The sequence below is a fragment of the Helianthus annuus genome, chromosome 13, assembly GCF_002127325.2.
Source record: "Helianthus annuus cultivar XRQ/B chromosome 13, HanXRQr2.0-SUNRISE, whole genome shotgun sequence".
In the NCBI taxonomy this organism is placed as follows: domain Eukaryota; kingdom Viridiplantae; phylum Streptophyta; class Magnoliopsida; order Asterales; family Asteraceae; genus Helianthus; species Helianthus annuus.
Window position 1 is genome coordinate 171,144,059 of NC_035445.2, and position 25,380 is coordinate 171,169,438.

Here is a 25,380-nt window from a genome sequence, read left to right on the forward strand (position 1 = left end):
CGCTCAAAACTTCAAAAAACTAACAACCCTGTTAGACTAGGATCATTGGTGGCCAAAATCTTACAAGTTGAGACTGCTGTAGGCAATTTTTGAAGTTGAGATTATTACCGGCTAATTAGTGAAACTTGGCATTATTAAAATCCAATACCCCTAATTACTCGAGTTTTTTCCCAAAGGAGTGTAGGTGGAAAATTATTTACCAAAATGGGTGATTTGAAAAATAATTACCAAAATAGATGTTTTGCAGAGACTTTTTTTCCCAAATTGGTGAGGGTGGAAAAAATATTTACCAAAATGGGTGATTTTTAAAAAATTATTAAAATGAGTGTTATTTCTTATTTCTTTATTATTAACTAATCTATTATATTTTTTTTCAATTAACCTAATATGTTTTTAATCTATTTTCTCCAAACAATTACTTTTTATATTGTATTTACTTTTTAACCAACCAAAATATAATTCTTTTTCATAACATTTTTTTCTTTTATTTCCTTTTACATTTATGTGAGCTAAATCATTCTAATTTTAGAGATGTAAACAATCACTAAAGTGGCAAGTTCATGTTCATTTATTTAATGTTAATCGAACAAACAATCAAACACAAACATGGTTTTCTTTTTTGTAAACGAGGCATGTGTTCATGTTTACATCAACCCATGTTAATAAAATTATGTAACTTTAGAAAATACTATATTATGGGTTTTCATTTGAATTGGTAATCAACTACACGAACAATAGTAAATGAAAAGTTAATCTCAAAAAAATTAAATTAAAACAGTAGATGAGAGGTATTAGCACTCAGTTTGTTTTAACATGGGTTTCATTATAAAAAAAAGAAAAAAAATATATAATAATTAATAAGTTAGTTAAAAAAAATCTGTATAATGAGTTAGATGGAAGAAAAGAATATAAACGTGATAGGTTGATTAAATAAAAATAGAAGAATTATAACAGATTAGTTAAAAAATAAAGAAATATAGAAAAAACCTCATTTTAGTAATTATTTTTCAAATCACCTATTTTGGTAAATAAGTTTTCCACCAACACCCTTTTGAGAAAAAACTCCTAATTACTCATGAATTAATACATTATGAATAATTTGTTAATAGGTAATAATACAACAAGTTGCTTATCCCCTGGTCCCTTACATGTCGCCACCAACCCACTGTCTCCATCACAGCTCCGGAACTTGGGGTTTTCTGTAGGTGCTGTTAAACAATGAAATCTGAAGTTCTGGCGAAGCTTTCGTCGGAGGAGGATTTGAGGAAGTTGCGAGACGCGGTCTCGATCTTAAAAAAACGCCAGAAGCGTTTCAGTCGTTTCGTCTACCCCCAAAAGCGGTATCATCAGGACCTACGTCGCGAAATCCAGGTAATAAGCCGCTCCTTTTCAATTTTCACTGAAAGATAGTATTTTTCTTTTAGTCTAATTATCTTTTAGCCGGAAATCCTGTGTAAAATCTGGTGTTGATGGTAGACGCAGGATGTCTAAAACACCCTTGCCTTACCTTTTCGTGAGGTAAACGATCCGATCCGAGCTGGTTTGGTTTGGTTTGTAAACAAACCGATCTTGATGTTGGCAGTGGCGAAGCTTGAGATTTCCGACCGGGCGGAAGTCACCAGACCTAAAAATTTCTATAAAACCGGGGGTCGAAAATGTATATACCCAAAAACTTCTATATGAAAACTTACTGAGCGAAAAGTTCGGGGTCGGCGGCCCCCTCTCGCCCCTTAAAAGCTTCGCCCATGGATGTTGGCACATGCACTTTATCGGATCACATAAAGACACTAGGGGTCTTTTTGGTAGGAGTGGTAGCGGCGGAGGAGGCGGGTGGTGGGTAGCGGCGACGACGGCGGATGGTGGCGGTGGGTGGTGGTGGTCTATGTTGTCAAAGACGCAAAGCGTAGGCGAGGCGCATCGGCCTCGCCCGGAGCCTAGGCGCAAAAAAAGCGTGGGCTTTTTTAAGAAAAACGCACATAGAAAAAAAAGTATAAAAAATATGTTATGCTTTGAAAATAAATAAGATTCCACATATAAAATAAAAAAAGCTATTATATATGCCATTTAAGATCATGTAGCTAATAGTTAGTGGCAAAAGTTTAGGACTTATACACACATAGTGATACCAAAAGTTATACCAAAAGCTACTAGGATTTATACAAACGTTTGCGGTTACTAAAACATTTAAACTTATAGTTCATCATCAATCATCAAGACCATCATCAAAGTCATCAGAACTTCCATCAACATCAATTGGATATTCAGCTTCGGCTCGCTTCGCTGCACCCGAGCGCCTAGGCGCACGCCTTTTGCGCCTGAGCACCGTTTTACAAAAAAGCCCATTTTTGCGCCTAAGCTACCACCAGGCGCTATAGGCGCGCCTCGCAGCGCCCGAGCGCCTAGGCGCGCGCCTTTTGCGCTTTTGACAACTATGGTGGTGGTGATGAAGGGTGAACTATATAATTGAATGAAAAAAGATATAATTGAATGAAAAAAAGACAGGGGTGGATGAAATAAATTTCGGGTGACTAGCGAAGGAGATTTCTTGTACTAGGTGTAACTATTCCATTGACCAACCAAACACCTTTGTTTTCATTCTCTTATAATGGTCCATTTCATTTCATTGACCGCCCAAACACCCATTCCTGCATTTTAAACACTACATAATTGATTAAAACACAATAAAACACCGTTTTTTTGTGACTAAAACCTAGCCATATTTTCTCCAATAGTAAATAGTCATTTTAGTCCTTGTGGTTTTGGTCAGAAATGACTCTATATACAAGTGAACCAAAACAAATTTTCACATGTAAAATCAAGAATAAATTTCCAACATTTTAGCGAGCTTCAGGCTATGACTATGAGCTATTCAAACAACCCTAATATCAAGTGGTTCATATTGTTTCAGTTGTTTCGAGGATTCGGAGTTCAAATTTTATAACCCGTTTCCATACAATGATACCTCCTTGGTTTTAAAAAACAAGGGGCACACAAAAGTGACAAAGTCTAAAACGAGGCGCAAAACGCGAAGCGCAAAAGCGGTGGGATTTTCGTACCTGAGGCGCAAGGAGATTATATAAAGTTTTTTATGTATCCCATAGGTTTTAGCATTCCTTATATATGATGTTACTAACATGTACAAGCCAAAAAACCTATAGTACAACACTTCGATGCATAAAAAACCTACAGACCCCAAAAAAACCCAAAATATGCGTTTTTCTTGCGCTTTGTGGAAAAGGTGCGCCTCAGGTGACATAAGGCGCCGAGGCCTGCGCCACGTGCCTCAGGCGTGCTTTTATTAAAACCCAGGATACCTCTACTCTAAATAGCTTTGGTGACTCATTTGAGTGACTGATTATTGAGAACACACTTATGTGAGAATACTTAGGTAATTTGCATTAGCTATTTCTTGCATCTAGATAATCAAATCAAAATTATATATAAAATGATATATTTTTATCTAGATAATCAAATCAAAATTATATATAAAGTGATATATTTTTTTTTGCAGGAGAAAATAAGAGTTTCACTTTCTACACACAAGGCGCCACTGCAGTTTATAGACGGCATACAGGTACTAAACTTGCTACCTTGATTTAGACAATTTATAACCTACCTAAGCTAGAAAACCGAAGGCATTAAAGGCTATAATATCTCTCGAGTTACAATTCGGTCAAAGTTATACAATTTTTTAAAGACACATTTGGATTACAAATATTGTATATCATTCTACTAACTCTCCTAGTTATAATTGGTACTTAAAGGATTGTGCCATATGTTTTAAAAGTTGTATTATAAGTCTTAAAATTATGTAAAATTACCTTGTGCTCTTTATATGCATTATAATTTAGTATAGATGATATGTACCTTTCCTTTGTTGTTGAGACTAAACATACCTTCTAAATAAATATTATATTTTTTTATTATTCATAAGCATTATTTTAGCATTCGGATTTTAGACTGACCAGCCCAATTTGCAACCATGTATTGCAATATGCACCTTAGCCAAAAAGTTATATGTCGTTGCCATAGTCTATCACTAGTTCATAGATATTTATTTTTTCATTAAAAGTGAGAGGTTTAGTATGCCATTATACATCAATGTATTACCATGTATTAGCATTTGTTTTCTATAGGTATTTAACTTTAGATGTTTTTATTTATTATTGTATATTAAAAATTATTATATGACTTCTAAAGCATTTTAAACATAACAAATATTTAAATATGTATTTTTTTTTTTGTTTCAAAACAATAAACAATAACAATACCTTCTCATTCAGTTTATCTCTGTTTTTCTCTCCGGTTTACTTAGAGATACCGACATAAAGAGATATTATCCGCAACCAACAACTTTTCTCCTGAAAATCTCATTACGAAAGGTGCCTTAGGAGAGGTGTACAAAGGACAACTCTTGCGGGATGGGATTTTGATGAATTTTACCATACGAAGGTTAGATTGCACGTACAGGCAAGGAGATGAGATGCAGACGGAGGTTTCAATGCTTAAGAGCCTTGAACATAAAAATATCATTTCCATTTTTGGGCATTATGACGAGAATAATGAAAACATCATCATTTACGAGCAAGCATTTCACGGAACTCTTGACCATCATTTAAGTGATCCAACTCTCACATGGTCCCAAAGACTTAAAATATGTTTTGGTGTTGCAAGCGCACTCAGTTACATCCATTGTGATATCATACATTGCGACATCAATAGCTCTAAAGTATTTTTAGACGAAGATTGGGAACCTAAGATTTATGGTTTTGAACTTTCCACAAAATATCCTCAAAGTTGGAGGCATCGTCTTCTTTACTCTCACTACTTTGGCACCAACATTATGACACCGAAGTATGATATTCACTCTTTTGGTGTATTATTGTTTGAAATCCTTTGTGGGAGGAAACCAATGACTACAGATGATGGTATTCCAGAAGAACTAATTGATCGTAATTTAAGGAGACAGATGGAGACAGAATCATTGAAACAGTTCAAAGAATTGGCTCTTAAATGCTTGAATCAACAACTTGTGAAACATCTTACTATGGATCAGGTTGTTAAAGAACTTGAGGAGGTGTTGGAACTTCAATGGAAACATGCAAATATTGTAAGCCCATCCTTTTGTTTTTGCTGTTTCACCCTTTTCTCATTATTATTTTTGTGCTTACAATTCATTTTCCATTGTGGTAATTTGTATTGAAGGAGTCCTCTGTAGATGAAGGTACACCATCCAACAGCTTAAAGGTAAATAGTGTTTTTTTTTTTCACTATAACACAACTAAATTAGATTTTCTTTTAGTTTGTGTGATGTTCCTGGAATATAATAAGATTTTATAATTGAACTAAGTTATTTAAAAAAAGAAATACATGGAAAAGGATAAATAGAAAATTTTTATACCCAACAAACTAAACCACCATAATAAGAACACTATTCTTTTAACTGACAGCCACATATTTCAACACCAAAGAAATCACATCTTTTTTCTCCACACTTTCCATATCTGCACAATTTAAGAAGTATGTGCTCATGTTGTGTTTCTTTTCATACCAAATAAGTGTCAGGCGTGGCAAAGTGGGTAGGCTGGGTGGGTTTGGGACATGGGTCAAGATGGGTTTAGGTAAGGATGAGTTTGGGTCAGAACAAATATATATATATTTTTTTCTCATTCCAATAACCAGGGCAAAAAATAGGTCAAAATGGGTATATTAAAAATGTGTTAGGATGGGTTAGGGTTAGGATGAGCTAGGGCCATGATGAGTTTGGGTCAAGATGAGTTCGGGTTAAGATGGGATAAAAAAATTAATAATAAAAAATGAATATATATATATATATATATATATATATATATATATATATATATATATATATATATATATATATATATATATATATATATATATAGGGAGAAGATCATGCGAGAACCACCTCTTATTGTGAGAACCGCGAGAACCAATGTGAACACACCAAAAATGCCTAAAAATAGCTAAAAATCACACAAATTTTTTTTTTGATTTTTTTAATATTTTTTAGGTTAAAATCGCTACTTTTCGAATAAAAAAAAATAATTTTTTTTTTATTTTTTTTTGCTTCGAAAAGTAGCGATTTTAACCTAAAAAATATTAAAAAAATCAAAAAAAAATTTTTAGATTTTTTTTAGATTTTTTTAGATTTTTTTTTAGATTTTTAGGTTTTTTGGGGGTTTAGTTTTTAGCATTTTAGCTTGGGTGGGGGGGGGGGGGGTTTAGGTTTTTGGGGGGTGGGGGAGGGGGGTTTAGGTATTTTTTTGGGGGTGGGGGTGGGGGTTAGGTTTTTTTTTAGGTTTTTTTTAGCTTGGGGGGGGGTTTAGTTTTTTTGGGGGGGGGGGGGGTGGGGGTTAGGTTTTTTTTAGCTTTTTTTAGGTTTTTTTAGCTTGGGGGGGGGGGGTTAGGTTTTTTGGGGGGTGGGGGGCTTAGGTTTTTTTTTTTTGGGGGGGGGGGGTTGGGGGTTAGGTTTTTTTAGCTATTTTAGGTTGTGTTCACATTGGTTCTCAAGGTTCTCACAATAAGGGTGGTTCTCGCATGAGCTCCTCCCTATATATATATATATATATAGATTAAGTATAATGTACAAAAAGCCTAAACGTACGTTAACGTACGCGACAAGATTACAACGTGCGTGATTAACATACAACGTGCGTGATTTGTATAATAAAGGCTCCCATGCGTGATTTATTAGGGTTCCATGCGTGATTTGTGCCTCCCATGCGTGATTATCAAAAAAAACTGTCCCATGCGTGATTACTTACCTGATCGTACGGTTACACCCTTTGCGTATGTTAATGTACGATAAGGTGTTTTGTATGATAACCTTTCCCTATATATATATATATATATATATATATATATATATATATATATATATATATATATATATATATATAGGACAAAGATCCGTTAGGAACCACCCTTTATTGCGAGAACCGCGAGAACCAGTGTGAACACAAACAGTAATACCTAAAAAAATCTAAAAAACACCCAAATTTTTTTTTTATTTTTTTACTATTTTTTATATAAAAATCGCTACTTTTAGTACCCAAAAAAAAAAATTATTTTTTTGGCTACTAAAAGTAGCGATTTGAACATAAAAAATAGTAAAAAAATAAAAAAAAAATTTAGATTTTTTTTTTTGATTTTTTTTAGATTTTTTTAGATTTTTTTAGATTTTTTAGGTTTTTTGGGGGGTTTAGTTTTTAGCATTTTAGCTTGGAGGGGGGGGTTAGGTTTTTGGGGGGTGGGGGAGGGGGGTTTAGGTTTTTTTTGGGGGGGGGGGGTGGTTAGGTTTTTTGAGAGTTTTAGTTTTTAGCATTTAGCTTGGGGGGGGGGTTAGGTTTTTTTTTTGGGGGGGGGGGGGTTTAGGTTTTGGGGGGGGGGTTAGGTTTTTTGAGGGTTTTAGTTTTTAGCATTTAGCTTGGGGGGGGGGGTTAGGTTTTTTTTTTTGGGGGGGGGGTGGGGGTTAGGTTTTTTTTTTTTTGGGGGGGGGGGGTGGGGGTTAGGTTTTTTTAGGGTTTTTTAGGTTTTTTTAGCTATTTTAGCTTGGGTTCACATTGGTTCTCGCGGTTCTCACAATAAAGGTGGTTCTCGCATGAACCTTACCCTATATATATATATATATATATATGGGAAGGTTCATTGGGGAACACTTAAAAATTGGGGAACAGCGGGGAACCGGCTTAAACGAACTCCGATTGGACTCATTCCAGCGGCGTTGGAACCGGCTCGTCGAACCCTAACTAAGATCTTTTAACCCTAAACCCTAAATCCTAACTCCTAAACTCTAAACCCTAAAGCTAAAAAATAAGGCTAAAACCTAAGATAAACCGTACAATCTAAACTATAAACCCTAAAAACTAAACCCTAAAGGCTAAACCCTAATGCCTAAATTTTTTTTTGATTTTTTAATATTTTTTAGGTTGCGTTCACATTGGTTCTCGCATGAACCTTACCACATATATATATATACATATATACATATAGGGAGGAGCTCATGCGAGAACCACCCTTATTGTGAGAACCTTGAGAACCAATGTGAACACAACCTAAAATAGCTAAAAAAACCTAAAAAATCCTAACCCACAACCCCCCCCCCCCCCCCCCCCCCCCCCAAGCTAAAATGCTAAAAACTAAACCCCCAAAAAACCTAAAAAAATCTAAAAAAAATCTAAAATTTTTTTTTGATTTTTTTAATTTTTTTTAGGTTAAAATCGCTACTTTTCGAAGAAAAAAAAATTAAAAAAAAATAAAATAAATTTTTTTGCTTCTAAAAGTAGCGATTTTAACCTAAAAAATATTAAAAAAATCAAAAAAAAAAATTTTTGTGTGATTTTTAGCTATTTTTAGGCATTTTTGGTGTGTTCACATTGGTTTTCGCGGTTCTCACAATAAGAGGTGGTTCTCGCATGATCTTCTCCCTATACATATATACATATATATATATATATAGAAAAAGTGTATCGTACAATATGCCTTAACGTACGCTACCGCGATGGCAAAAGCGCACGTTATGTTACCAAAAAATTAAAACCGCGTGTTTCAAAAAACCTGAAAATCGTATGTACATAAGGGAAATCACATGTTCCAAAAAAACTCAAAATCGCATGTACATAAAAAAAGTGAAATCGCATGTAAAAAAATAAAAGTCGCATGTTATAAACCACATGTCGCATGTTTTTTTTTTTTTGAAACGTATACTTCATTACGAAACCGACGGCCCAAACCGGGCCGACGAAACAAACAAACAGACAAGGAAACTTACATATTTACAAATGAAACCCAATCCCCCCACATGTCGCATGTTGATACCGAATCTCGTACGCAGCGCACGTTAAGACATTTTGTAAATAACCGACCTCTATATATATAAATATAAAAAATAATTAAAAAGAAGTAAAGTAAAAAAAATTAAATTAAAATAAAAAAATTAAAAAAAATACTTAAATACTAAAAATAAAACAAGAAAAAAGTAAAAAAAAAAAATTCTAAAAATAAAAATAAGAAGAAATAAAAATAAAGAAAACTAATAAAGTCAATAAAACAAATGAAATATCTATGAGATACAAATGAAATATCTATGACATACAGAAAACATAGTCAAATAGTGAGCCATAAACAAACAACTGTTTATGCTTGCAATCCCATGAATACTGTTTTGTATAATTTTATTTATAACCAGTGTTTAACCCCCGTGTTGCGGTGGTATGGGTTGTAAAACCGTACAAAGTAGTAAGCAAACGACAACTAAAACCAGGAAAAATCATAAAACAAAGACGCGAATTTATAATGCCACGTGACGTGAAACGCAAACTTATGTCAGTAACCCAAGTGTTCTTCGCATCATAGACCCTAATCCAATTCCACCTCAACACACTACGTCCTTCGTAGAGTAATTCGTTCTCTAAAACTAGGGGTAACTTTATAGAATAGTAACCAAGTTTCCTATATGTTCTATAAAAGTCACTCGTTCTTATTTTGTTTATCTAAAGTCATTCAACTTTCATATGCCGTTACAATTTTGCGCAATTAGTAGGTTACCAGGTTACCCCACATGATGTGTCAGGTAACATTTTATATTTGAATTTTTAATGTTTACTTGAATAAAAAATAGTGACATGGCTTTTTAATTAAGAATGTTAAATTAGAAAATGTCATTTCTTTATTTTTTCAAATACAAAAATATTATATGAAAAAAAACTATCAAAAACGAGTATCGCAATGCCATGTGTCGTTCCCGTCGCATCGCACGGGCATCTTGCTAGTGTGTATATACGTGTTTAAAATTGAAAAATAAGTATTGTACATTTATGCTTGATAATGTACATATATGTACAAATGTGTATAATTGATTGTAGATCTATGTATATTAAGGAAGATTATGGTTCTGGGCATGTTTTTTCTAGTGTACACATGTGTAAATACGTGTTTAACGTTAAAAAATAAGTATTGTACATATATGTTTTATAATATACACATATGTATAATTTAAAATTTGACAATACACGTGTATAAATTAGTAAAAAATAATTTTAAAAAGGTGCGACTTGCGGTAATTTTTTCTTTCTTAGAGAAATTGTGTGGTCCTGAATAGTTCTCACAGCTCTCAATTACCATGTGTTTCTCTCATAGTTGTTAAAAGTCATCGCCTCTTGCGACTAGGCCCATTTTTAAGGCGAGCCGAGGCAATTGCGCTTTAATCCTCCAAGTGATGATTTTGGCGTAGATTCCAGCCAAATTCTCTAAATTCTGGCAAGATTTGAGCCAAATTTCTTTTGTTACCTAATGAAAACTACTTATCTACACCAATACGCCAATATTTTAGAACTGTTGGTACTAAATAGATGATATTAAATGTTATATAATGGGTTTTGTTTATTTTCCTTATAGAAATATTATTATTTTTCTACTACATAATATATATATATATATATATATATATATATATATATATATATATATATATATATATATATATATATTTCATTGTGCGCTTTTATTTTATCGGGCCCTGGTTTTTTTGCGCCTTGTGCCTAGGCCCCAGGCGAGGCCTATGTGCCTTTAATAACTATGGTTTCTCTTGGGATATATATATATATATATATATATATATATATATATATATATATATATATATATATATATATATATATATATATATATATATATATAGAGAGAGAGAGAGAGAGAGAGAGAGAGAGAGAGAGAGAGAGAAAGTGTAAAATACAATTGGCCTTAATGTACGAGCGTGTATATATTATACATACACAGTATAAACGTCAATTCATTTGTACTGTTGACACTCCCATTCATATATATTTCGTGTTAACTTAAACAAAGGATGTACACGCTCCAATGCTCCCCATTCTCACTTTATGCATAATTTTGTAGATGGATTTGCTGATGATCCCGCTAAGCGAAATAAGGCAAGCCACACAAAATTTCGAACAACAGGTTGTTGGGGCTGGTGCGTATGGTATAGTGTATAAAGCAAAACTTGATGTTTTAGACATCCAAAGCTTGTCATCAATGGTAGGGAAGCTTAATGATGAATTGCCCAAGATAAACAAAACGGTAGCTATAAAACGTATTATCGGTAAAATGGACGATGAAGGCAGAGAAGGGTTTTCAACAGAACTTGAATTGCTTACTAGTTGTACGCATCCAAATATAGTCTCTCTTCTTGGCTTTTCTAGAGAAGCTCAAGAAAAGATTCTTGTTTTTGAGTATGCTTCTAACGGAAGCCTTAGTGATTATTTGGAAAACAATGATAATACGGTTAATCTTACTTGGGTGCAAAGAATACAAATTTGCCTTAATACTGCAAATGCAATTAAGTACCTTCACACAGACATGGAGGGAAAACCAAGGATAATACATCGAGATATAAAGAGCGATAACATTTTATTAGATGAAAATATGAATGCAAAGCTTGCTGACTTTGGGCTCTCCAAATTTCAAAATAAACGATTTGCTAGCACTGTCAGTACAAAACATATCGCAGGCACAAAGGTTTATCTGGATCCAGAATATCTGACTACAGGCAGGTATAAAAGGAAATCAGATATCTACTCTTTTGGGGTTGTTTTATTTGAAGTCCTATCTGGGAGTTTGGCCTATGATTCATTTTACCTTCGCCAAGATGAAATGGGACTTGCACCCATTGCAAGGAGACACTACAATGAGCGAACGTTAAAGGAATTGATAGATCCTAAAATAACAGAAGAAGATAATGATCACATTTTCACTTTAAATAGAGGACCCAACCAAGATTCTTTCCACACATTTTCAGAAATTGCATATCGATGTTTGTTAGAAACTCAAGCCAAGCGTCCAACAATTGAAGACGGAACTTACAAAAGCATTGAAGTTGCAAGTAAGTCAATATTTTAGAAAAATTTACTATATATATATATAAATTTACTATATATATATATAGGGTATGGTAATTGTAAAAAAGGGTGTGTTTTGTGAGAAGTGTAGGAAAGAATCTACACCCTTTGATATGTGCAATATATATGGCATATGTGTAGTGTATCATACGTTACACATGTGTAATATATGTAGCAGACGTGCAACATATGATATGTTACACATCTGCAACATATGATATATTGCACATATGTAATAGAGTTTTCGAGTTTTCTCTTGAACCCTCCCCTATATATATATATATATATATATATATATATATATATATATATATAGGGTTCGGTTCAAATGAGAACCAACACGAGTTGTGAGATCTGTGAGAACCTTCTCTTCTCGCGCGAGTTGGGCCAAATTTTTTTTGCACAAACGTTGATGAAATATTATAAACACATCTGTAAAAAAAAGTAAAAAAAAATTGTCGAGTCGGTAGTTTTGACTGATGCAAGTTTTTTTTTACGCGCTGGTGTAAAATTTGTACGAAGATAAATATTTTTTTTACGCCTCATGTAAATTTGGGTATGCAGCATTTTTTTTTTGTTGAAACAAGTGATTTTTTATGACTTTTGAGAAAAAAAACCTTTTGGATGGCCTAGTTCTCACGGTTCTCACAACTCAAGGTGATTCTCATTTTAACCCATCCCTATATGTGTGTGTGTGTGTGTGTGTTTCATTTTATTAACCCCTTTATAGACATCGTGCTCTTACTTTAGTTTAGAATACATAGAGCACATATTTTATTTCGTATGCACAGAGCACAGAAGCACATACTTTATTTTATCATATAAATATACTTATCTGTTTGAAAATTTAGAGATTATAATGTGTATTTTTAGTGGGCTCTTCTAAACAGGTTTATAAGGGGCTTAATACTTTTAAGGGGTTCTAAATTTTGTGTTTTAACATCAACTTTATTGCCAAAATTTAGTTTTTAACCATATTTCTCATCAGTTTCTGTTAGTAATTCATATATGTGTATATATATATATATGTATATATAATACTTTTATCCCACTGATGCACAACTTTTGTAAATTGATCTCCACCTAAAATGCGGAGGCATATGCAAATGGATCAGTCTAGAAAAATAAGTGTGTTTTGCCCTTTAATAAAAAGAAAAATTACAAGTTTTGTCCTTTATCTTTATACCACTTTTCAGGCAGTGTCCTTTTTAACGAATGTTGACAGGCGGTGTCCTTTACTAGGTATTTTGTTGCAAGTTTAGTCCTTTACACCCAACCCAGTTAAAAAACCATGTTAATTGTTGGGTGTAAAGGACTAAACTTGCAACAAAATACCTAGGTAAAGGACAAAACTTGCAACAAAATACCTAGTAAAGGACACCGCCTGTCAACATTCGTTAAAAAGGACACCGCTTGAAAAGTGGTATAAAGATGACAAAACTTGTAATTTTTCCTTAATAAAATACATTTTTATACTTTTTACGTCAAGATCAAGATCGTTTTGGCTCAATGCTATATTCACAATTCACACATCTTTGTGTGTGAACTTGTCTTGCAATTCTAAAAAGTCGTGAACAAAGGATAAGGACAGTTCCTTTTAATTTCATCATCCTTACCCACATGTACAAATTTCTCATTTATTTTGAATCAAAATTTTGCAGGGGGAAACCATGGTACTCTCAAGGTTTCGGCTTAATGATATAAAGTCGGCTACCAAGAACTTTGCTGAATCATACCGCATTGGTCTAGACACAAACAGTATGGTGTACAAGGCCGAACTCGCTCATTTTGGAAACAATAGTTTGCTGGCAACAGATGGGAAGAATAATGGTGTCCCATCCGAGAAAGGCATTGCGGTAGCTATAAATCGCTTCACTAGTAGAAAAAGCATCCAAGGAAAACAAGAATTCTTCGCAGAGCTTGAAATGAGTACTGTTTATAAGCATCTCAACATAGTCTCTGTTCTTGGTCTTTGTGACGAAGCTGATGAAATGACCCTTGTCTATGACTATGCTCCTGAGAGAAGCCTTGATTACTATTTGAAACACAATACTAACATAGATAATTTTACATGGACTCACCGTCTACACATTTGCCTTGAGATTGCACGTGGGCTTGATCACCTTCACACCAATATGGTCAACCAACAAAGGATAATAACTATTGACATAAAGAGTGCTAACATTCTGTTAGACGAGAATTCGGAGGCGAAAATTGCGTGTTTTAAGATTTCCAAGTTACACCCAACAAATCAAGAGATAGACATGAAAGTGTATGAGGATCCGGAATACAAAACCACAGGTAAAGTAAAAAGAAAATCTGATGTATACTCTTTCGGAGTTGTTCTTTTTGAGATCTTTAGTGGGAGGTTGGCATATGATCTAGATTACATACGAGAAAATGACAAAGGGCTTGCACCAATTGCACGTCAATGTTTCAACGACAGAACCATAGAGAGAATAATGGATCAAAAGCTAAAGGAAGAAACCGATGAAGACATTTTCATTTTAAATAGACCACCCAATAAAAATTCTGTGGACACATTTTTAAAAGTTGCATATCAGTGTTTGGGAAAAGCTTCTGAGCGGCCTACAATGGGACTCGTGATCAAGGAGCTTGAGATAGCAGTAAACTTTCATGTAAGTCAAATAGTCAATAATTTCAAAGTACAAAATTCTTAACTTCTCTTCATATTCTTGATCACTAGTATTTGCTGTGCCATTTCCATTATCTTACCTGCTCTTCCATTTGAAACATGATGATCACAGGAATGTTTAGGATTGGTGTTGAGAGAGAATTCTTACATAAGTCTTAGAGATGCATTAGTCACAAATGTAGGATCACAAGGGTTTATATAGTTTGTGAAAGGGTGTGTTATCCCTTTGTTAACCGGCGTGATGGTTCGGCTTTATAACAACCATAAACGCCACCACTTTAGTTAAAATAATAATAATAATAATAATAATAATAATAATAATAATAATAATAATACAATTAAACTAATCCAACTTATGATTAAATCTAGGGGTGCAAACGAGTTGAGCGGCTCGCGAGCTACTCGAGATCGGCTCGAGAAAAAACTCGAAACAAGCCGAGCCTTATCGAGCCCGAGAAAACAAAGCTCGTTTGTTTATCGAGCCCGAGCTCAAGCCTCACATGTGAAGCTCGTTAGGCTCGTCGAGCCTTAGTGTAAACGAGCCGAGTCGAGCCGAGCTTATTTAAACTTGTATACAAGCCGACCTCGAACCTAAAAATAAGCTTATTTAGTAAACGAGCCCGAGCCCGAGCTTTACTTATCGAGCTCGCAAGCCTAAAAAGTCTATTATTTATATTATTTTTATTTATTATACTAATTAATAGATAATAAACGAGCCGAGCTCGTGCCCGAGCTCTCATAAGTTAATCGAGCTCGAGCCTGGCTGAGCTTGGGCTCGGCTCGGCTCGTTTGCACCCCTAATTAAATCAAGTAATCAGGGTAATAAAACACTCAAATTGTAGTATATACATAGTAATTGGCAGATAGATGACAATATGAGACTGCAGCCTTATGATTAAGCAAGTTTTGGCTCTATATGTAGGATAGAGAGAAGCTGATGTGTCAACGCAAAACCATGAACCTAGAAACAGGCCTGAATGCTATGAGATTGTTCATAATTTTTTAAACCATCAGTGGGTATAGTTTTATTTCTTGCTCTAGTATGTTGTATTGGTGTCAAATTTGGAAACCCATCGACATTGTTGAATATGGTTTGAGTGGTAATAATATTTGATTTGCTCTAACTACTTTCCTGTCATAAATCATAATTAACATACATGATGTCACATATGTATTTTGTACCAAAAGGTTGTCATGACTTATGGGTTTGTCATACTCATAACTTAAGACGGCCATACCTTTCTTATTTGTTTGAAGTTACATGCCTGCCTTAGATGCATAAATAGACTGCGAGAAGCTGTTGAGTGTCTCTTGGTTTACAGGAAACCCCTGTGAAAAAGCTCCAAATTTCGCGTAAAAATATTGAATTCGCCACAAAAAACTTTAGTGAAAAGAATTGCGTTGGAAGTGGTAGATTTTGGAAGGCGTATGAAGGAGAACTTCCGTTGGGACAAGACAATGCTTATGCTAGTGGTAGCACCACCATTGTTGCCAAGCGGTGGGATAGCAAGTTTGATCAAGGAGATCATCAATTTCGGACAGAAGTTAATATTCTTTTCAAGTGTCGTCACGAGAATGTCATCGGTCTTGTAGGATATTGTAACGAAATGGATGAGAAAATCATCGTTTACGAGCATATGTCTAATGGAAGTCTTGACAAATATTTAAAAGATGCTAATCTTACATGGATGAAACGGCTTGTGATATGTATCGGTGTTGCAAGCGGATTGGACTTTCTTCATCAAGGTGGTGTAAAGCTAAAGAAGGTGGTACACAGGGAGATTAAAAGCTCTTGTATTCTACTAAATGATGATTGGAAGGCAAAAATTTCTAATTTGGAGTTGTCTTCATTAGAATCACTACCGCAGGACATGGAACATGTCAGCGACAAGGCTTATGATACATCTGCTGAAAAATCGGATATATACTCCTTTGGGGTGGTTTTATTTGAGATCTTGTGCGGAAGATTGGCATATGCAGAAAATGGTGAAGACCACTCTCAGTTTTTAGGCTCTTTGGCTAAAAGGTGCTATGAAGAAGGAAAACTTGATGAGATGGTGTTTGACGGTATAAAAGACCAAATTGTTTCAGATTCATTGTCTACATTTGTAGAGGTTGCCTATCAATGCATGCATGACAAGAGCGAAGTACGGCCAACGGCACATGATGTGGTAACACAACTCAAGAAAGCATTGGATTTCCAAGTAAGTTCTCATTGTTTTGACAAAAAGTACGGCTATCTTTTGATGAATGTCGGTAATTGTAAAAGATTCGAATATTTTCAAAAGAGTTAATTACTGTTTTCGTCCCTGAGGTTTGTCAAAAATAACGGTTTCAGTCCATTAGTTTAAAAATTGCGATTTCAGTCCATTAGTTTCATTTTCGTAACCATTTCAGGCCACTAACTTAACTCCATCCATTTATTTTGTTAACTTTGAGTTAACTAACTAATTCAGGGAGGTTTGCGTCAGTTTTAGAAACACAGGGACTTAAGTGTAAACTCTAAAACATTAAAACAACAAAATAGTAAATTCCAAAAAATAAAAAAGATTCCAAAAAAACCAAACAAATTCCAAAAAATTCTAAAAAATAATAAAAATTCTAAAAAATCCTAAAAAATCCAAAAAAATCCGTTTCGGCGCGAACTGTTTCGAACCCGAACCGTTTCGAGCTTAACCGTTTCGACGCGAACTGTTTCGACCCGTACCGTTTCGACCAGTACCGTTTCGAGCTGAACCGTCCGTACCGTTTCGACCGGAACCGTTTCGAGCTGAACCGTTTCGACGCGAACCGTTTCGAGCCGAACTGTTTCGACCCGTACCGTTTCGAAGCCGAACCGTTTCGAGCTGAACCGTCTCGAACCGAACCGTTTCGACCCGTACCGTTTCGAAGCCGAACCGTTTCAAGCCGTACCGTTTCGAACCGAACCTTGCCGTTTCGAACCGAACCGTTTCGAGCTGAACCGTTTCGAACCGAACCGTGCCGTATCGAACCGAACCGTTTCAAGTTGTACCGTTTCGACGCGTACCGTGCCGTATCGAACCGAAACGGTTCGGGTCAAAACGGTACGGTTCGATACGGTTCAGCTCGAAACGGTTCGGTTCGATACGGCACGGTTCGGTTCGAAACGGCACGGTTCGGTTCGAAACGGTACGTCTTGAAACGGTTCGGCTTCGAAACGGTACGGGTCGAAACGGTTCGGTTCGAAACGGTTCGGTTCGAAACGGTTCGGCTTCGAAATGGTACGGGTCGAAACGGTTCGGCTTGAAATGGTACGGGTCGAAACGGTTCGCGTCGAAACGGTTCAGCTCGAAACGGTTCGGGTCGAAACAGTACGGACGGTTCAGCTCGAAACGGTTCGGGTTCGAAACAGTTTACGCCGAAATGGATTTTTTGGATTTTTTAGAATTTTATGATTTTTTAGAATTTTTATTATTTTTTGGAATTTGTTTGGTTTTTTGGAATTTTTTTGATTTTTTGGAATTTACTATTTTTTTGTTTTAATGTTTTAGAGTTTACGCTTAAGTCCTTGTGTTTCTAAAACTGACGCAAACCGTCCCTGAATTAGTTAGTTAACTCAAAGTTAACAAAATAAATGGATGGAGTTAAGTTAGTGGACTGAAATGGTTACGAAAATGAAACTAATGGACTGAAATCGCAATTTTTAAACTAATGGACTGAAACCGTTATTTTTGAGAAACCTCAGGGACGAAAACAGTAATTAACTCTTTTCAAAAACTTTAAGTTTATGATTTATTTGGTATATTGGAATACATGTTATTTGGTATAATGGAATATATGTTCCGCCATTCCGGTGTAATATGAATAATAAAGAGTGAAGTACACGGATGGTCCCTGTAGTTAACCAAAATTTTGGATTTAATCCCCCGCTTTCCAAATGTATATGAATGGTCCTTGTGGTTTGTACTTTGTAACACATTTAGTCTCTAACTTTTGCCAAAAGTACATGGATGGTCCCTATGGTTTTCACATTGTAACGCATTTAGTTACTAAAACATTAGGGACTAAATGTGTTACAAAGTGCAAACCACAAGGACCATCCATGTACTTTTGGCAAAAGTTGAGGACTAAATGTATTATAAAATGCAAACCACAGGGACCATCCGTGTATTTTTAGAAAGACAGAGACTAAATCCAAAATTTTCGTTAGCCATTGGGACCATCTGTGAAGATAAATAAGTTGATGATTTACTTGAAAGCCACATTTTGGTGGATATATTTTTAATTTATTTCTTGTTACTTGTCATGGAAAAAAATAATTTTACTGATGGTAATTTTTTTTTGATGTTTTGTTTATATATAGAAAGATTATGAAAAATGGGAGGCCCAAGTGCCTGAACGCTACAAAGAAATAATCCGGATGTCAGACACCCCTGAGATGTACTCTAAAGTAAAGAGAAAAGATCTTATTGACGCTTTCTCTAAAGGAATCCTCATACAGGATGGCAAAGTGGTATTTTCTTGTTCTCCTATCTCATTTATTTTACACATATATTAAACGGTCTTTGATTTGATTATTTTGTTTTCATAGTGGTTTTCACTTGGATGCAATGAAGAAAGAAATGAAATGGTATCAGCAAGCCAATTTTCATACGAAAATCATTCCTCACATAAGTGGTGTTCCGTTCCAGAATCAAGGTCCTCTATTTTGCTTCATGTGTGTTTGTGTGCACATACACGTATGTTCTATGTAATATATATACAGGGGATGGTTCAAATGAAAACTACTTTTATTGTGAAAACTCGAAAACTAACAAAAAAAAAGCCTAAAAAACACACAAATTTTTTTTTTCAATTTTTTTTTATAAAAATCGCAATCGCTAGTTTTTATATATAAAAAAAAATTTCAAAAAAAAAAAAAAATTTTTTTGTGTAGTGCACATGTGTAATAATACACATGTGTAGTACACAAACACATGTGCAGTATTACACATGTGCACTACACAAAAAAAAAAAAATTTTTTTTGAAAATTTTTTTTTATATATAAAAACCTGCGAAATTTTTTTTGCAAAAAAAAAAAAAAAATTTTTTTTGTATGTTTTTTTGGCTTTTTTTAATTAGTTTTCGAGTTTTCACAATAACTAGTGGTTTTCATTTGAACCTTCCCCTATATATATATATATATCTTATAGCTAACATGTGTGTGCAGATTTGAGAAAGTAGCAGAGATGTCAAATATTTCAAATTTGAATATCCAAATAAAGATAAGAAGTCGGTCTCTATCTTCTAGTGTCAATTATGGTGTTCATCTTGTCTTTAAATTTTGCGGTGCAAGAAAATCCGGAGCCAAGCCGATGTATGTGAACCTAACTTACAAAATGGGGAATGAAACTTTACATGCTTATTTCGCAACATGGAGAGAAGATGAGTGGATGAAGATTGAATTGTACCGTTTCTTCAATCACAACGAATCAGATACTATCGACTTTGAGTTTCTGTTAGAGAGCTTTTCACGATGCTATTGTGGAAGCGGTGCCATTTATGTTGAAGGCATTGAGTTTCGAGCCATTGACAATGCAAGTTTTACAATACTTTTAATTTGTTCTTTTGTTTATATATCATGTTGTACATTATTGTAAGTTTTATTTTTACATGGTTTTAATATATCCCCACAGGTGAAACCTGAAGAAAACAACTTAACGGAAGTCCAACAAGTAATCATGGATCCGATGCAACAATTGCAAACTAATGATGTTCCTTCTCATATTGGTGGCTTAAAACCGCTTCTGAAGTTGTTCAAATGGAGAAAAAAGAAGAGACAATATTACATGCTTTCAGCAAATGAGGCTTTTCGCAAGACTTTTAATGCGAAGTTTTTTAATTTGAAACCCTCAACCGAGTCCAAATTTAAGAAAGTGATTGAGGTTTTATCCACTCACGTATTTCGTATCAAGGGCAAGATCAAAAGTAAAATGTTGTTAGAAAATACAGAATATAGTTGTCACCTTGTGTTCAAGCTCTCAGAAAAGCGGTGTGGGTTGCATTGTCCGGTGATAGTACGAGATCTACATCAACATAGGAATAAACATAGTGAAGTTGTTTATTTTAGATCCCCAAGTCCATGGAATAAAGATGATGTTAATCGGGTTCCTCAAGAGAGGGAAGATGGATGGATGGAGGTTTATGTGTGGAAATTCAAATCAAATCATAAGCTTCAAAATATGTGGATGAATTTGAAATTTGTAACCTATGAAGGAACGATGTCTGGCCTTATTATATGTGGTCTTGAGTTTCGCCCAGTGTAAGTTCATCAAGAGGAGATAATTCTGGCCATATTGTATTTCTATAGACAGACAACATATAGCAGTGGCCATTTCACTTGTAATTGTGCCCTCTTCTACTTTGCTGAATGCTGATATAATTTTTCTTTGAATTAAGAGTAAATTGTCATTTTAGTCCCTGAGGATTGGTCCAAATTGCCATTTTAGTCCAAATAATTTTTTTTCTTCTCTGGGTCCTTGACTTTTCCATTTTCTTGCCATTTTGATCATATTGCCTAACACAGTCTAAAAATCTGGTTATAACCAGAGGTATTTTTGGCATAACCGTTGTGTAGTGATAACCAGGGGTAGTTTACAACATAATTTATAAAACTCATAATAATTTAATGCCAAAAATACCCCTGATTATAACCTGTTTTTTAGACTAAGTTAGGCAATGTGATCAAATTGGCAAGAAAAAGGAAAGGTCAGGGAACCAGAGGATAAAAAAAAAACTATTTGGACTAAAATGTCAATTTGGACAAAAACTCAGAGACTAAAATGGCAATTTACTCTTAGAATTAATGATGTCAGCAGTGGCAACTAATGCTTCCTCTCTGTATTTAGTTTTCTTTACTTGGATTTGTTGGTAAGAGAAGAAACTAATGTAGATTTGCTAAGTTCTGAATGCTTAGATACATTATTGAACTTGTAAAAAAATTACATATTGGTGATTAAGATAGTGATGACTAGAGGTGCAAAGAAAAACCGAACCAAAACCCTACCTGGTAAAAAAAAAACCCGGAACTTGGTTTATTTAGAATCGGGTATTTAGGAACCTCAAATATGACTTTTTTTAAGCTTTTTAATGTATTTCTACACCCCTAGACTTGGTATAAATAGTTGGTTGAGGTTTGGGTTTGGCAACCACACTTGAAAAAGTTCAAAAATGCGAAAAGCGCTATAAAAACACCTGAAAATGGCTTCTGAAAGTGTTACCTCTTCCGTTGGCATGAGTTCTTACCCCTAGACCGGTTATGTGGTGGTAAAGAACTTCCTCTAGATTAACTTCTAAGTCCATTGTGTTGTAGAGAAAGTATAATGTACTTCAAGGCTTAACCTACACTAACATATATGACAAAAAATATAACGTGCGTTATTATCATAGAACGTGCGTGATTATAGTCCCATGCGTGATTATGTGGTCCCATGCGTGATTATGCGGTCACATGCGTGATTATACCCCTGATCCAACGGCTACCATTGTCTCCTACGTAATGTATGATAAGGCTTTTTGTATATTAACCTTACTCTTGTGTTGTATATGTCTTGTATTATAAATTGAAAAATAAATTACTTTTTGAGCCTCTTTATTGTATTTTAATGGTTTTAACCAAGTACTCAAACACAAATACTAAAAAAAGGAATAATGGATTTTAATAATCCAAACTTTCACCCATTGGCCGGCAATGGACCCAACTTCAAAAATAACCGGTGGTGGTCCCAACTTTTCGTATATTGTAAACCAATGGACTTTTACTAAAAAAAAACCTTAATTTCTTTTTGTCTCCTTATCCTTTTCGGTTTAGTAAAGGTCCATTGGTTTACATTATACGAAAAAGTTGCCGAAAAGGATAAGGAGAGAAAAAGAAATTAAGGTTTTTATTAGTAAAAGTCCATTGGTTTACAATACACGAAAAGTTGGGACCACCACCGGTTATTTTTTAAGTTGGGTCTGTTGCCGGCCAATGGGTGAAAGTTTGGATTATTAAAATCCATTATTCCCTAAAAAAATAATTTTCTCTAAATTGAATATTTATATAATAATAAATGTTGAATGTTCTTATCAATAGTGTCACTTTCTATGTTCTCTTAACCTATATGTGTCAGTCATTTAGATAATCATTTGAGTGAATGGTCCTCGTGGTTTTGTTTTTGTGAATTTGTTTTTCGTTTTGATTTACTGTAATAATAATTTAGTTGAATCGGGTTGCAAAAATATTAATTTATTAAATTATTTATAGTATGTTAATTTTCATATCCTATTACTATATATATTTTAGAGTAAACTTTTGTTTTGCTTCCTGTGGTTTGATTGTTTTAACGGTTTTGCCCAAATCCTTTAAAAATAGTCATTTTCCTCCAATAGTTTACTATTTTTTTCCAATCAGCTCCCTGACACTAACTCCATCTAAATTGTTTGTTAGCTGTAAGAGTATTTTGGTAACTTCAAGTATAAAACTAATGGTATTTTGGTACACGTAAAAATTTTATATTATACATAATAAAATATTTTATATATACATAACAAAACACATCTCTATAAAATCTCTTCTCTCCCTCTAGCCTCTGTTCTCCATCATCAACAACCACCACCACCACCATCATCAGCCACTACCCCACCCACTCCAAACGACCGCCGACCACCACCACTGCCACCCCATCGTCACTCCAAACGACCGTCGACCAACAATCTGCAAAATCGTATCACCGCCCCTATGGTTTCCAGCGTTTCAAGGCCTTAAAAATTGGTGGTGGCTTTAAGTGACTAGTGGTCTAGATATATAATTAGTTTATAATAGAGGGTATTAGAATGTAATTTAGTCATCTATATAAACTATTGTAATCAACAATTATGATTGAATAAAAAAATATCATGGTTTGATTTGGTATGAGAGCCTAATCAAACCCCTCTCCAAATCTTGGCCTTAACATTCTGGAGTTAACCCTACTGCCTTGTCAACAATCTACAACAACAACAACAATCAACTCTTCAGGTAACCTAACCCTACTGCTGTAGATCAACCAGCCATATTATAATCAGGCAACTAATGGCTGCCATCACTTTATTTACTAATCAAGTAAAAGCAACCCATCAATCTCACAAGTTTGCGTTCTCCCTTAAACCTACAAATTATGGATATTGGAAGCAAATGCTTGAACCCTTTCTAATTTCTCATAACCTCTTCGGTTATGTAGGTGGAACGATACCCTGTCCACCTTCTAAAGTCACCACAGGGACCACTAGCACCGACAATCCAAGTTATAGTCCATGGGTGAAGAATAATGCTCATATGCGCTTACTGATCAGATCTACCATCTCTGAGGAATCGTTTCAGCATGTCTAAGGGCAAACTTCTCGTGAGATATGTGAAGAAACACCAGATCTAAAATGACCGGAATCAATCTAGATTTGAGGACATGGTTTCTGCATAAAAATGGTTAATCTCCTCTGTCACACCCCCAAATTACCACCTAGGGTATGTCCCTATTGGAGGTGCAACGATCCAACAAAGAGCCACCAAACATATCAAACACAAATCATAATGTATTGAAATACCCAATTGAAATAAATATAACGTTTGAAAAGTTTAACCAAAACCAAAGTATTGAGCGGAAGCATAAAAGTATAAATGTATAAGTGTGTCGAAACCCAATCAATATAAATGTTTATCATGACCATAACCACTCCAGCAGCATCAGACAGCAAGTTCCCAAGTTCCTTCAGTAATTACCTACAAGCATGTAAACAAGTGTGTCAGACTACGCTGGTGAGTTCAAGGTTTGTGTTTGTTTACCAAGTAGTGTTACCGATCATGTTAGTAAAACAGTTTACAAAATGATATGTTGCTTGTTGTTATGATGTTTGACGTTTTGATGTTGTTATTACTCGAGTACCGAATGGCCAGATGATATGTGATTGCCAACCCCAATGCCTCTATCAAAGCATTGGTCATGTTTTAAGGTAATTAGTTCACGCCCGTTCCCCTTGAACGTCGTGAGGGTGCCAAACCTAATAGCGCTATCAACTAATAACCCCCGTTGCCCTACAAGCAACGTGCCGGTAGATGTAGTGGTCTTACAGTGATAGAAAAACAGAGTACAATAACCAACATCCCGTTACCCATGCATTCCTCATCGGAACGTTACCCGTTAACCCTTCACTGGGATCCATGCTTGAGAAAAGAGCAATGAACTCACCTTTGGTTTGCTCGGTAAGACTTAGTTAATTGTTTGTCAAAGGATTACACACGTCCTACCACAGTTACCAACATAATCAGTTTCGGGTGCCCAAAAATCCTCATGTTACACGTACAAATAGTTCATGCATTCCTTATTCACATAATGTACCATTATATTACATATAGCACGCACGTGTAACTCATGTCATACTAGTTAACCTATCGGCCCAGTGTCACCAACTATTTACTTAGTAGGAACTCAGTTCATAAGGGGATTCATCTCCTAGTTTTATATTTACAAAACATTTAGCACTTAACTCCACAACACAGCCAATTAATAAGATTAATAACTTGCAGATTGCTATGCCATTTAGGCTTGGTACGGCCCACTTAACAAATGAGACCCAATGACAAATGAGACCCAATGTCTATTTAATTAGAAGAAACAATGAAATCAAGTAAAAAAAATAAAAGAAAACGAATCAGTTTAGTCTTGTTCGTGTATTTGTGGCCCAAACAACCAGGCCCGCTATAGCATCTAATAACCTATTCGACCCATCCCTAAGTCAGTTAGACTCCTTTTTCTTATTAGACACAAAGTTCAAATACAAGTCTAAAG

At 34.8% G+C, this 25,380-nt stretch overlaps 1 protein-coding gene across 2 annotated transcripts; it reads left to right on the plus strand.

Annotated features, from left to right (window-relative positions):
* Window positions 1-1,145: 1,145 nt before the first annotated feature.
* Window positions 1,146-21,522, plus strand: LOC110927202. 2 transcript variants are annotated; one of them, XR_004876648.1, is made up of 11 exons: window positions 1,146-1,371; window positions 3,512-3,574; window positions 4,316-5,110; window positions 5,206-5,247; window positions 10,921-11,905; window positions 13,583-14,560; window positions 15,900-16,781; window positions 18,902-19,051; window positions 19,130-19,236; window positions 19,749-20,115; window positions 20,215-20,924. XR_004876648.1 is itself a non-coding variant. In XM_022170832.2 (9 exons), the coding sequence occupies exons 4-9, from the start codon at window positions 13,592-13,594 to the stop codon at window positions 20,842-20,844; spliced, it is 3,105 nt and encodes a 1,034-aa protein (XP_022026524.1). In that variant the 5' UTR covers window positions 5,043-5,110; window positions 5,206-5,247; window positions 10,921-11,905; window positions 13,583-13,591; the 3' UTR covers window positions 20,845-21,522. The 2 variants fall into 2 exon arrangements, 1 of the variants encoding a protein (XP_022026524.1); XM_022170832.2 differs by lacking the exons at window positions 1,146-1,371; window positions 3,512-3,574 and having other exon boundaries at window positions 5,043-5,110; window positions 20,215-21,522.
* Window positions 21,523-25,380: the final 3,858 nt, after the last annotated feature.